Here is a 13,171-nt window from a genome sequence, read left to right as displayed (position 1 = left end):
GTCATTTTGAATTGCACAACAAGTGAGAAAAAAACACCATTGTGTAATGAAGCTTCGCACAATGGCTATATGAAGAAATATCATTGTGTAATGGTAACTTCACACAACCAATTTGAAATTGCTGAGATACCAACACCAAAAGAAAACTTGACAAACCTTCCTTTACATTAGTTGTGTGAAGCTATGAAATTCTCGGTTACACAATGGTAGTTTCTTGTATACTCGTTGTTCAAATAAAAATCACACAATGGTGATTCCATTTAGCTTTGTTGTGGCAATGTCGCGCATGGCATATCCTGCATGTGCAACACATAGGCATCTACCGAGTTTTGTTACAACATTGTTTTAAAAACATTGTCTGTATATCTAGTCACACAATGATATTTTCATTGTTATCTGATTATTTTCATTAGATAATAGTTTGATACACAACGGTTCCGACTGATATCATATAAAGGTTTTTGTCTGTTATCTGTTGCATTTTTGGTGTAGTGTGGCACACATGATTTTTTTTTATTGATGTAGCACTTACGCATCCTCACTATGAGAAGCTGACACTGCTCATATAAGCACAACTTCTACTCTCTCCCGAACGATGTGAGATCCATGACTTACATGTCTGCTAGCTTTATAGCCAGGCGTCACAAATGAATATTGATCATGCACTTCATCTTAATTAGCAAGAAACTGAATGCAAAAATGATGATGATTATTTGGAAACTTAATGTTGTTGACAGCTTTTATTGCAAGTGTACCTCATGGTGGTGAGGGTCGTTTATTAAAGGAAGAAACATGCATATATATAGGTGCATCCCTCTTGTGCCTTAGTGAAGCACATAGAACTAGTTGCCAATCGAGGAAGGCCTCAAGCTTGTGCTCATGTTGGAAGTGTCTAATGTAGATTATGTAGTAATTGAGATGACACGCTGTCTCGAGGCAATCTAGGATGCTTACTGGAGATAATTCACTTGTACGGGAGTTGTTGATGCATTTCATTGTGCATGCACCGTAATTTAAGGTGTTTTCGGACACCTCCCGCTAGACTAATATTCGTATCAATGAATCAATCTAATGGACTCGCGTCATTTACATGGCTGACCATTGAGATATCATACTTCATGCATAATTAATTTGGATTAACATCCATCCCACGATAGAGAGAAAAACCTAAGAAGAGAGAACGCCGCCTTCTGCCCTTGTCCCTATCCGGCTACGCCCCGATGTCGGGGATGGATTTTGGCCTAGCCGGCGTATGACAAGTGTGGTTGGACGGGTGTCCTGTTTCGTAGGCGTACCTCAAGTCCAAGATCTCAGGCTGGGGGCTACTATTGGTTTATCTATTTCTCGGTCGATGAGCATGGCTGTGTCATGGTGGGGGTTTGGTTCTAGTGAGAGGTTTGAGGGAAAGGAGGTCGGGGCAGTGTTGGGTGACTATCCATGGCTGATAAATTGAGCTAAGTGAATTGCCGAAGTAGATCGACGTTTGTCTGGCTGGGCCAAGTGGATTGGTGGATGGTGTGATAATGATTTGCATTCGAATCTAGCACTTCTCCTTTTCGGTTGTCGGAGGGGAGTCGTGATGGACGAAGCCGCTTTCCAATGGATGCATGCTAATGGGGAGGCCAGTGGTGGTGGTGGCGGTGTAGTGTCAACAGAGGGGTGGTCGGATTGGAGGTGGATTGATGCAACATATGTTTTAGACCGGGTCGACAAAGATTGACCCACTCTCTAGTTTGGTTTTATGGGCTGAGGTAATGCTAATAATGGGCCATTCATGGGTAGAGTGTGGGGCTTTGCCTCTAGCATTATTTTTATTTTGGTTGTTTTTTTTTATGTTGTTTAGTTTGTTTGTCCCTTTGGCGAGGAATAAGTCTCTACATTAGTTATGTGGGACGAGTCGGGCTATGTCCTTGTGTGTGCACTTTTAATACCTTGTCTGCTCTAGGTACATTGCGAGTTACTTGCTTTGTCAAATGGTCGTTACCTCCTAATGACATGTTGAAGTTATGTGTCTTCGGAGTAATCCAGCAGCAACATATTGGGAAAATTGTTCAATTGGTAATTATGATTCACAATAGTCGAGATATCCTTCTGGTATGTCACCGCTATCTTAAAGCAAATAGAGTGGTCATTAGACATTCTTTGGTAATTGGTACTTAGTTAAGTACTAGTTTGTTGAGATGTCTGATATTATTTCAGGTCTTTGTAATTAGAGGTATATAATTTATATCCCCTCTTGTATTTAGTGATTTCATCAATCAAAGCTAGAGGGTAGCTGAACAAGCCCTCGTCTTAAAAAAACAATTTGGATTACATTAATTTTGGGAAAATTTTCAAAAATAGTACATGAAGTTTAATCCACTATTAAGATTTGTACACCAAATTTCAAAACATAAATTTTCATACATTAACTTTCTAGTATGTCTTAAGATCAGTACACGACATCAATTGAACCGTTAACTGATATGAGTATTTTGTGCGACGTTCTTAATATATTTTTACCTACAGTTGTACTTTGCTTAGCTCTTATTGTTCTAGTATTGAGTCATTTAGTCGAGTTAGGAGTCTATGGTGGCGTTGGTTGCATTTTGGTGTTATAACAAGTTGAAAACACAGAAATTGTCGAGAGTCCTATTTAGAGTAGGATTCCTTGTGTAACTAGGAAACCTAGTTAAATCATGAGTCTTCATTAATCAAAATTTCTATAACATTTGTGATATATTGAGAATCATACTTGCATTATGAATCCTTTTTAGACTAGGAAACGTATCATTTGGGAAAATCATACTAGAACTATAACTCTTATTCCGTAACTTTTCTAATTGTACTTTCCTACTCCGTAACTTACTTGTCTTTATTCTTGTCTTTTATTATTTTCATATTTTAAATATGAGATTGTGCAGCTAGAATGAAGAAAAAAATAGAGGAAAAGAAGCAAAAGAGGAAAATAAAGAAAGGAGACACCTAAAAAGGAGAAGAAAAAAAAGGAATTTATCAAAAGAGATTGCACTCACCATGACAAAAATAAGTGAAATAAATTGAAGAGAAAGAAAAAGGAAGAGAATAAAAAAAGATAATGCAAGAGAGAAAGAATGAGACACCTAAAAATGAGAAAAAGAAGAAATTTATCAAATGAGATTGCACCCACCAATGACAAAAATAAGTGAAAGAAATTGAGGAGAAAAAGTCTAAGCTATAATATTCAAGGAGCCAAAACTCTTCTATAAATAACACATCATTCACAAAGAAAAATCATCACTTCTCCTTAGCATTAAAGAGCCAAAACTCTACCAAAACACCACCATAAACTTCCCTCACAAATCAACCAAGCCGTCCACCCTAAAACCATCATCATCTCCACCGAGTTTCATCTATTGCAGCCGTACCTCTAATGTTCATACAACGTGTGATTTTCGCAACTCATCTACATAGCTTTGTTTATTTGTGTCAATCTATAATTCTTTGTCGATGAAGATTGTAAGTTGTTGTTTATGTGGAAGTATTGGTTTTGTATTTGTTTTAGAATTTTTAGATTGTATTTGATATATTTTTGAGACTACGCCGAATCTATGTTTTTATAATTATTGAAGTTTGTATTTCTATTGTTGTGTTCTACTCTTCTTTTACTTGCTCTTAGATAATTTTCAGATATGTGCATATGAATTCAGTGCTTGAATGCAGTCCCTAAGATTGTATTTGAGTGCTATCTTCATCATCCATATTGACACAAATCGAATCATGCCCTAAGTAGGTTCGGTTTGTGTTAATTAAAGTGGGAAATTCTAGAAATTTACATGTACCCCATGGTGAGTGACGCCACCGTGAAGAATGTCTCAAACAAAGATTTGGTGCTTAAATTAATCTTGTTTGATTTCTACCCTAAGTGTTGTTAAACTTGATTGCATGCAATTTAGGTGAGGCCCTAAGTCAACCTAAATGTCAATAGAAATCTTACGAGATTAGATATTCCCCTAAAGCTCTAATTGTATTGGTGTCTAAAAATATGTAATCAGATGAATTTGAATGCATGATAGAATCAAACTTGTAATTATGTGGTTCATTGGTGAATTTGATTTAGTTTGGTAAAGAGAAGTCGATCATGTAAATAGTAATTTAGGTTTCTATTTTAGTAGTTAATAATCAATATCAAACCCCTCATTATTTGTTAACACTAAAAGCTAGAGTTCCCTTCAATTTTCTGGATTGAACGATCCCTGCTTATTCTATACTAACAATGACATTTTACAGGGTTTATTATAGACGTCTTTAAACGCTCTATCATTAACTCTATGTGAATATTCAACTATCAAATGGTAGTTTAGTACTTCTTCCCTTATCTCTCAGTCACCACTCACTGTACAATTTCTCTAACCTTACCAGCACCGCACCTTGCCCCCATCTTTCTCCATACAGAGACCTAATCGGCTAACCCCATTTCCTCCACTTTGCATATTCACATAATCACACCCACCAGACTATAATTCTAGTTGAACCTCACTAAAACCCTACCCAACCCATCTCAACAACCGATCACTGGTTGTCGATGGTCTACGACCCGAAATCCACAAAGTACAAGGATCTCAACCAGGTTCGAAACTTGAGTTCGATGTAACTGATTCTAAAAGCATGGATTACGAGAAGCTTGAGATCGAGATTCTCCTGTAGCAACATAGCCACCGCTAGTAAAATCTACCCCCGCGAAAGGGAGAAGCTTGATTAAGCAAGCGGTCTCGGTCTCGGTCTCCGCCGCAACAACCTCTGCTGGAGAAGCCATTGCTTATGGTGGTTTGTGGTGGTCGAGTACGGGTGTAGTTTATTCATGTCATTGCATTGATTTCCTTTGAGAGTAAAATGAGTGTCAACTGTGTGGTAGAGATTGGTAGTGACGTTGGGAGTTGAGGCCTCTAGAGTGGTGTTAGTCATGAGGAAAAGAGATTGTGATGAAAGGTGAAATCGATGACTCTACTTCTGTAATTGATGACTTTATTTCTATGACCATTTTATCCTAAAAAATACAGTTGTCCTCACACAAACTAACGACGTTAGTAACGTCATGCACGTATATTTAGTTAGTCATATAAATTGATGTACAAAAATATATGTTTGTGGACTTGATGGATAGAAGTTAAGGGTGGTGTATTCATTCAGGATTATGTTTGATTTTCTTGTATTTCAAAATTCCTTTGAAATCTGATGGTATTCAATCAAAATTTTAAAAAATCTTTACAAATCTAATGGTATTCAATCACGATGTTGAAAACTCCTTACAAATCTGATGGTATTGAAATTGGCAATGAATTTGAAGGATTTTAAGAGATGATTGATTTTGTAGGATTATAGGGTGCTTTTAATACATACCAAATCCCTTCTAAAATCTAACCTCCATAAGTGAGATTTTGATGCATTCTTTTTCTCTCTCCTTTTGTGTCACATTATTCCACCACAATAACTCTATCATTTTCAAGCTTTATTAATCATAGGGTACACAAATTTGCTTCCTTCGACCACTATCCTGTCAAAGACAAAATTTATGGTCAAAAGCTTGCTATTTATTTGTCTTGGTTATTAGTTCAACTGATGATGCATATATCAATTTTCTTTTAACTATCTTTCTATAGGGTTCTTTACTATTGATTTACCAATCAGGTCTTGTTTAGTGTGTGAAATTGATTCAATTGGAATTGATTTTACTTTCTAGGTCTTATGGAAAGTTCAATTTTGAATTTGTTATATATTGTAATTTAGCTGTTGGTTTATAACTATGATGATTTAGCATTGGACGTTTTCTATTTTGCCAATTGATATATGCCAGTCATATACTCATATTAGCTTATAGTCAAAGAAGAAAAGTCTAATAATGCCTCATATTATGTTTCAAATAAGAGAATGCCTTAAATTATGTTATGGTCTCTCAAAATAAGAGAGAGGCTATTCAATATCTTCATTAATCCGCATACATGGTTGCTCTAGTTTCACCGGAACAGGCCAGGTCGTGGATATGACTCAAAATTTTGAGGACACTTACATTTCAAATGTACATGAGAAAATCGGTTGAAATCCAAACAAATCTAGTCAATATAATGCGATAGAATCTATTGAAGTCTATATAAAATTATAACAATTCATGAAATTTTTCAAAACTACAAAAATCCATGAAATATAAGAAATCAATCGGAATCAATTAAAATCTAGATTAAATGCACCCTTTAAGACCGACCAAACTTCGGTTATTAAAATATTTCCTTAATTTTGGCATTGAAATACGCAAGAAGATTCTCTTTCTATGCATTGGCAGCACTGCCAAACAAGCCAGAAAAGTAAAGTTAAGCTTTCACCATTGGTGCCTTCCCTACATTGACTGCTGCATTGTACTGGGTATACTTTTTATAACCATTAATGGCTACTCTGAAGCAAAACCTCGTGACTTCCGTCACTCACCCACCCTTTGGCCGTTTGCTGCTTCTCTCTCTCCCCTTATATTCCTTTTCACTGTTCCCTAGCTACCCATCTCTCTCTCTCTCTCTCTCTCTCTCTCTCTCTCTCTCTCTCTCTCTCTCTCTCTGTGGCGTCTCGATCCCGCCCAACTATCACCGGTACATCCCAACTAATACCATAATTCGAGTTATTCTTTTTTCCTTGACTTAAAAAAAAGACCCAGTTGTTATTCTCCAATTTTAGTCTCTAAATAAAACTCTCTGCCAATTGTTCTCATCTCAAAGCTCCAAGCTTTCCTTGATCTCCGCCTCAACTCCAGGTGAAACATCTTTCTTCTATCTACATTGCTCTGTTGGGTTAGATCAGTGGGTTTTGACTATTTGTTTGGATCAGATTAGTGTCTCTGTTTGACTGACTGGTTGGTTAGCCCAGAACATACAGGTTTTTCTTTTTAATGTGAAAATTATGTTCTTGATGTCCTGTTTTTCTTTGAGTAAGCATGTATGGACTATGGACATGGTTTATTTTTATTTTTTGCTGCAAGAAAGTATACATTTTTAGTATATTTTAGATTCAAATTTTCAACTTTGAAGTCAACATGAGCAAGTGAATGATGAAGACTACTTTAGTACTTGATTTCTTTCTGGGCTGGCATTGTTTTTCTGCTTGGATTTAATTAATAAAGCTGTTGATTGATGCAGGTTCAAACTAATGTACTGTGTTGTTGGTGTTTAGCAATGCTTACATATGAGCAAGACCCGGATGTGGTTCGATGGGGTCTCGAGCTCTTTGAAGGTGATCCATATTTGAATTGTGGGTACAGTGGCTCTGTTAACCAAGATGGGATGCATTATTATCAGGGGCAGTATTTTAAGGAAGATGTTTATGATACAAATTGTCCCAATGTGGAATATGATGAACTTATTGCTCATCATGCTCTTCAAGAAGAGCTGTCACTACTGGATATAGAGGAAGAGCCTGAAATTTCAGCTGAACAAGTGGAGCATTTGCAAGCATCTGTCTTCCCACAAGATTGGTCGCAGCAGTCTATTGGAAATTATGGATCTGGTAAATACCAAGTGGAAGAGTTTTAAATTATTATCTGTTCTGGTATATGCTACGTTCTTATGTATTATTCTCGTGCAATTTGTAGGACAGGAGATTGTTCAGGGTGAGGCAGATGAAGTTGGGCCTTCTAGTTCGTGTTCTAGCCCTGATGAAAAAACATATTATGGAGACGATTGGTCATATTCCCTAGAGCTGGCAAATGAATATACTTTTGATGGAGAAAGGTTGAACCAGATGGTTCCTGTCCCTGTAAGTACAGCATTATTGGTGATGGTCAAGACTTAAGATTTCATCTCAAATTATTTTTAATGTTCTCTCCCTTGTTTAGCTCTGAAAAACTTTTATGCTTTAAGTTATATACACCGTCATGGTGCTAGCTAGTTGCTTGGACTTCATGTCACTTGACGAACTTTTTTATTTTATTTTTTAATCTTGTTAAAAAAATTTGTGCATGTAGACTATGGTTGAGGACTTAAGAAACTGCTGCAGTGTTATATCATTATTTTTGTTGCAATATGTCATGTGCGAATATACGCCCGCAGACATGTTTTAATGCTTAGTTTTTCATTCCCTCTTCCTTTTTCCCCTAGATATGTTGAAGGATGAATCCCTCTCTGATAAATGTGATACTGGGTTTTCCTTATAAGGCTATATATGAAAGGCAATTAGACATAATAGGTGGTGATTGACAGGTTAAGTGTCTTATATTTTACATTTTGGCTTCTTGAAATGATATACCCAACCTGTAGTTTACACCTTTATGTTTGTTGCTGGTTTTGTGCAGCATGTTCCTAAAATTAATGGTGATATACCCTCGCTAGATCAAGCAACTTTAGATCACCAAAGGCTTCTGGACAGGTGTTGTTTTGTTTCTCTTTGTAGAATGCTTGGTAGAGTATTTGCGTCTGTCTTACTCTGTTTATAAGCATATTACTAGCTCTCTGCTGCCACATATAAGAATTTTATTCAATGTTTTTTGTCAACCTTTATACCTCAAGTCTGACTCTGTTCGTTAGTAAGCAGATCTACTAGTTTTATGCTGCCGCATATAATTCTTCCATTTCTAAGTTCATTGGAAACCTTTAGATTCAGAAGCTTATTGGAGGATTGATTCCAATGCACTTCATAATGCTTAATGAAGTCACAAATATACAAATACGCTTGGGACCTATATCTAATTCTTGTCAGATATTGACCCTTTAAAATATACATATGCCATCTTGACACTAATTTACTCGTCTAAAATTTCCAATCTGTCCTTGAATTTGGTGTAAGTTAGGGTACATATCAATAGTACTTGGGGGAAGCTTTTTTTTAAAAACATCTATAACTTGTCCAGATAGAAGTTTATACAATAGTAACTTAGGATCTAGGATATGAATGATGATGTCCAAATTTGAATTTGATACTGGAAATAGTTTGTTTCTGTAGGTTGCAGTTATATGGGTTGGTTGAAAATAAGGTCCAAGGAGATGGAAACTGTCAGGTAGCTTCTTTCACTTATGAGTTTCAAATAACACACGTATAGTTTTTTTTTTTTTAATAAATGTGTATGGAACTCTTTCTATGACATAATTGGCTAATTAGAATGGTTGTAAATAATGTGGCCAATGGGCTGCTATAGTCATATGACTCAGACTGTCAAACATTGCATTGGTATAGTTTCCGAACCTAAAGAACCCGTTACTTTAAAATTTAAAGCACATTTGTGTTACCAAACATGCACACAATCAAACAAACAACACTGAACTATGTTGTTGAGCAAAGAACACTGCTTGTAGTTGGTTCAGCCACTGACCACCATCCATATGTGGAAACGGTTACTTATGTTGCTTAAAGTAATTTCTGCAAGATGTCTGACTAACTTTGTAATCCAGTTCCGAGCTCTAGCTGACCAATTTTATAGATCTCCTGAACACCACGAATTTGTGAGACAACAGATTGTAAATCAGGTTGGTGAATTTTGTTTCATTAATTTGTTTGGCAGAGCTGGCTTGCAACTATGACGTTGGTTTTACTAGTTTTGAATATTTGTGAAGTTGTGATTTGTTGTTGATTTGTACATTCTTGAATTTTCAGCTTAAGTCTTACCCAGAGATATATGAAGGATATGTTCCTATGGCTTACGACGACTATTTGGAAAAGATGTCCAGGTATTCATCAAAATTTTTGAATCATTGCATCTGCTTCATTTAGGTGAACATTTTGCTTTACTATTCATGTTTTTTTTGCTATAATATTCATGTTTACCAATAGGAGTGGTGAGTGGGGCGATCATGTAACTTTACAGGCTGCTGCAGACTTGGTATGCTCTGAGCAACTTCATTTTTGTTTCAAGACTTGATAGATTAGTGTTCAGTTTTCTGTTTCATGATTAACTAATATCTATCATCTTGTCACTTCAACTTTACACTTATCTTTTCCACTTGAGTTTTACTGCTGGTTTTGACTAGAGTAGCCAAGAAAATGATTTTCTACCAGCATTGTGTACCAATGTGATACTGTGAAATTGTGAGTAGCCCATGGAGATCACTTAGGGCTCAGATGTATCTGACTTTTTAATTTATAAATTTTATTTATATTTGAAACTGAGGTTGGTGTTACAAATGCAGCAGGGGGAAAAGAATGTTGTTAGGATCATATTTGAAGTTTTGTGAAGTAGGTCTCATAGGCTGAAATCATAACATTATGGTCAAACTTATTAGGTATTGTGGAACTGAACATTTACAGATGAGTAGAAGGACTTTCAATTCTCAACTCTCTAACTTTCAACTGGATTTTTTTTTTGGTTAAATTGTGGTCCAATACTGTAGTTGGAAAATTTGTTAGGACTTGATCTGATGATATTGCGCAAGGGCATATGAAGTGATATATTTTCTTTGTTCAACTGTTAAAGAAGCTCACACCTCATGTGACACTCTTTGGATATAGATGCAATGTGTTTTATAACAGATGTTACTGATTTATTGCAGTATGGAGTTAAAATTTTTGTCATAACATCTTTCAAGGACACCTGCTACATTGAAATTCTTCCTAATACTGAAAGGTCGAAACGAGGTATTTTTCCTTTGTGCTCAATCCACTGGACTTTGTCTCTAAGGTTCACATAAATAAGGCCAGCTGATGTAAGTAGCAGAAGAAAGCTGAAAAGAAATACTTACAAGTTGACAGGAATAAAACTAAATTTGCTGTTTATAAGCTGGTTGTACCTTTTCTGAAAGTATTTTCTTTCCTTGATCAGTATAAGGGACATGCTGACTGAAAAGTTTCATGTTTCAATATAGCCTTGGTTTTAGATTCTGAACTATACCAAATAAGTTTTAGTCTTAGTTTATCAGTTTTTTTTTTATATAAATTATTCGAAAATTGAAGCATTAAAAAAAAAATTAAGCACTCCCATGCCTTCCAATTTACTATTAACAGCCAAACCAATTTGATTCCAAACACAGAATCTGTGTAGTCTAGTAAAAGACAAAGTGGGTCAGGCCGGCAAATCAACTACTACTGTTTAAAATACATCTCATCTCTCTGATCAGATATGTGTAATAACTCTTACAGAACGTGCAGCAATCAAAACCACCAATTATATAAGAACAAATTTATATTTCTATACTTGTGTTTCTCTCCCACTAATTGATGTTTAATTAAACTAGTTAAATTTGTGTATAGGAACCTGATATTGCTTGATGCTTAACATATTAATGTTTCTTAGGAAGTTTTAGATGTAGAGGTCATGCCTATTGGCCCCTTTTACATACCTTATTGGGTTCATAAGAGGGTCTGTACGTTTCATTACTTTTGTTTAGAAAGTATGTGGTGAATTGTGTGACTTTTCATCCACACGTAATAAATCTAAAAGTTCTTATGAAAATAACATGTAAAATAAGTGTTTGGACTGAATTTAATTTTCCGGTCAATGTTGCGCAGTAATTTGTTTGAGCTTTTGGGCAGAGGTGCACTACAACTCAATTTATTCTGAAGGAGGTATGTCTTCATGTTTTTTTAACTGTTGAATTTTTTGCCTAGAATTCCCCAAAATGCAATACATCAGTTAAAACTTTTGGAAGAGCAGTGCTATCATGGTCCCTGATGAGTGCCATTATTTAAGAAAGAAGATTGATAATGATCACAACCTCCTGATGAGTGCGTGTCTATGAATAGGTGGGTTGATTAATATAGTATTTGTTAAACTTCGGGAGGTCAAAAGAGCGTTGGTCCTGGTAAGAGTCCTTAAGAAAAGATGAATGTGAGCCAATGAGGGGTTAGCAGAAAATTGTCAGGCACCATGGTTTGCTTCACTGGTATTCCCCCCACCCACACAAGCACGCGCGCGCGCATTTGCTGGAGTTTTCCCTCCTAAATATTGGGACAGGTTCCAGCAGGACCGCAAGTGGGTTAAAACTTAAGAGATAAAATAATTTAGACAGTAGAGACCTATTAATCTATGTGCAGTTTAGTGGTGTCTTTAACAAATAAATAAAAGTTTTGGTATCTCACTCCAAAGTCAGTTTTCTTTGAAAAGACTAAGCAAGAATATGGTATTGATTTTCCAAATGAATCCTTAAATCAGATTCTTTTAAAGATATCCATTTTAACTCCTGTTTGTATGAGCCCTATCAAGTTAGAGTCCATTCATGGATGTTATTCTATGCCCTTCTATTATACATTATGAGCATGCTATAGCTTAAATCCAACCTACTAATGGTTTAGCTTCTTGGTATTTCTATTTATATTGGTCAATCATAGCAATAATACAATCAACCTTTTGCCTTTACTATTTAATTTACAGAGTATTCAAGTATTGAAATCAAGCATGTTTATTTCAGATGTGCCTACATTTGAGACGAAGAAGAAGAAGAAAAGGGGGATGTCACGAAAGCACTTGGAGTCCACAAGTAAATACCAATGATTGAATGGTAATGATTAATGACAGACATTGCTTCTATATAGTTAATCTATTACATCTTCTTGGAAGAGTGCTTGAAATACCAGCTCCTTTTGCAGGGTTCTTGTTTAATGTGGATTTTGAGGACTTATTGCAACCTCGCTAATTATATTATACATGCATATCCGTAATTGCATTGTCACTACCCTAAATAAATTGTTCTACTGGTTACAAGACCGTTTTACCAGCCTTTTACCAGTTGCTAACTGCTGTAGTTTGGCACCCCAAGAGTATGCTATATATGTGCAGAATATTCTTGGATTGAGCATCAAGTTTTTGTAGTTGCATATTTCTTGTTAGCTTTCTGAAATTACAGAATGTGATACTTGGTGTGCTCAGTTGCCTCTTTTATGTGATTGAAACTTGAATCCCATGTCGGTGAGTTATATGTAATCTTCATTCCTTTGTTGCGGGTCATTGGAGGGGTTTGCTAACGCACTAAGCCCCCATTTGGTAATGTGCCCCTCAAGTTGGTATTCAAGTAGCAGCATCTGTCATTTGGTTTCTCATAAAATTCACGTTGATATTAACGTGTCTTGATTTTCTCATTTAGGAGCCTCTCTATTTTCTAAGTTCTAACTGTAGGATGATCTCACATATAATGCTCAAATCATCAAAAATGTAGGTTTCATTTTAGCCATGTAATAAAGCACTTCACATTCATAACTCGAGGGAGGAGGGATTCAATTTTTCGTTTGGAAGAAGCGAATCACGTTGACAATT

The 13,171-nt window shown here is 35.9% G+C and overlaps 1 protein-coding gene across 1 annotated transcript; it reads left to right on the top strand.

Moving 5' to 3' along the window:
* Positions 1 to 6,425: 6,425 nt before the first annotated feature.
* Positions 6,426 to 12,878, top strand: LOC126788861 (OVARIAN TUMOR DOMAIN-containing deubiquitinating enzyme 12-like). The gene is made up of 12 exons (XM_050514869.1): positions 6,426 to 6,754; positions 7,137 to 7,503; positions 7,589 to 7,752; positions 8,288 to 8,361; positions 8,935 to 8,989; positions 9,381 to 9,455; positions 9,583 to 9,656; positions 9,760 to 9,808; positions 10,476 to 10,560; positions 11,431 to 11,487; positions 12,330 to 12,419; positions 12,508 to 12,878. The coding sequence occupies exons 2-11, from the start codon at positions 7,173 to 7,175 to the stop codon at positions 12,410 to 12,412; spliced, it is 1,047 nt and encodes a 348-aa protein (XP_050370826.1). The 5' UTR covers positions 6,426 to 6,754; positions 7,137 to 7,172; the 3' UTR covers positions 12,413 to 12,419; positions 12,508 to 12,878.
* Positions 12,879 to 13,171: the final 293 nt, after the last annotated feature.

Source organism: Argentina anserina, chromosome 3 (assembly GCF_933775445.1).
Source record: "Argentina anserina chromosome 3, drPotAnse1.1, whole genome shotgun sequence".
Classification (NCBI taxonomy): Eukaryota; Viridiplantae; Streptophyta; class Magnoliopsida; order Rosales; family Rosaceae; genus Argentina; species Argentina anserina.
The sequence above is the reverse complement of the archived record's forward strand: the minus strand, read 5'-3'. Positions and strand labels throughout refer to the sequence as shown.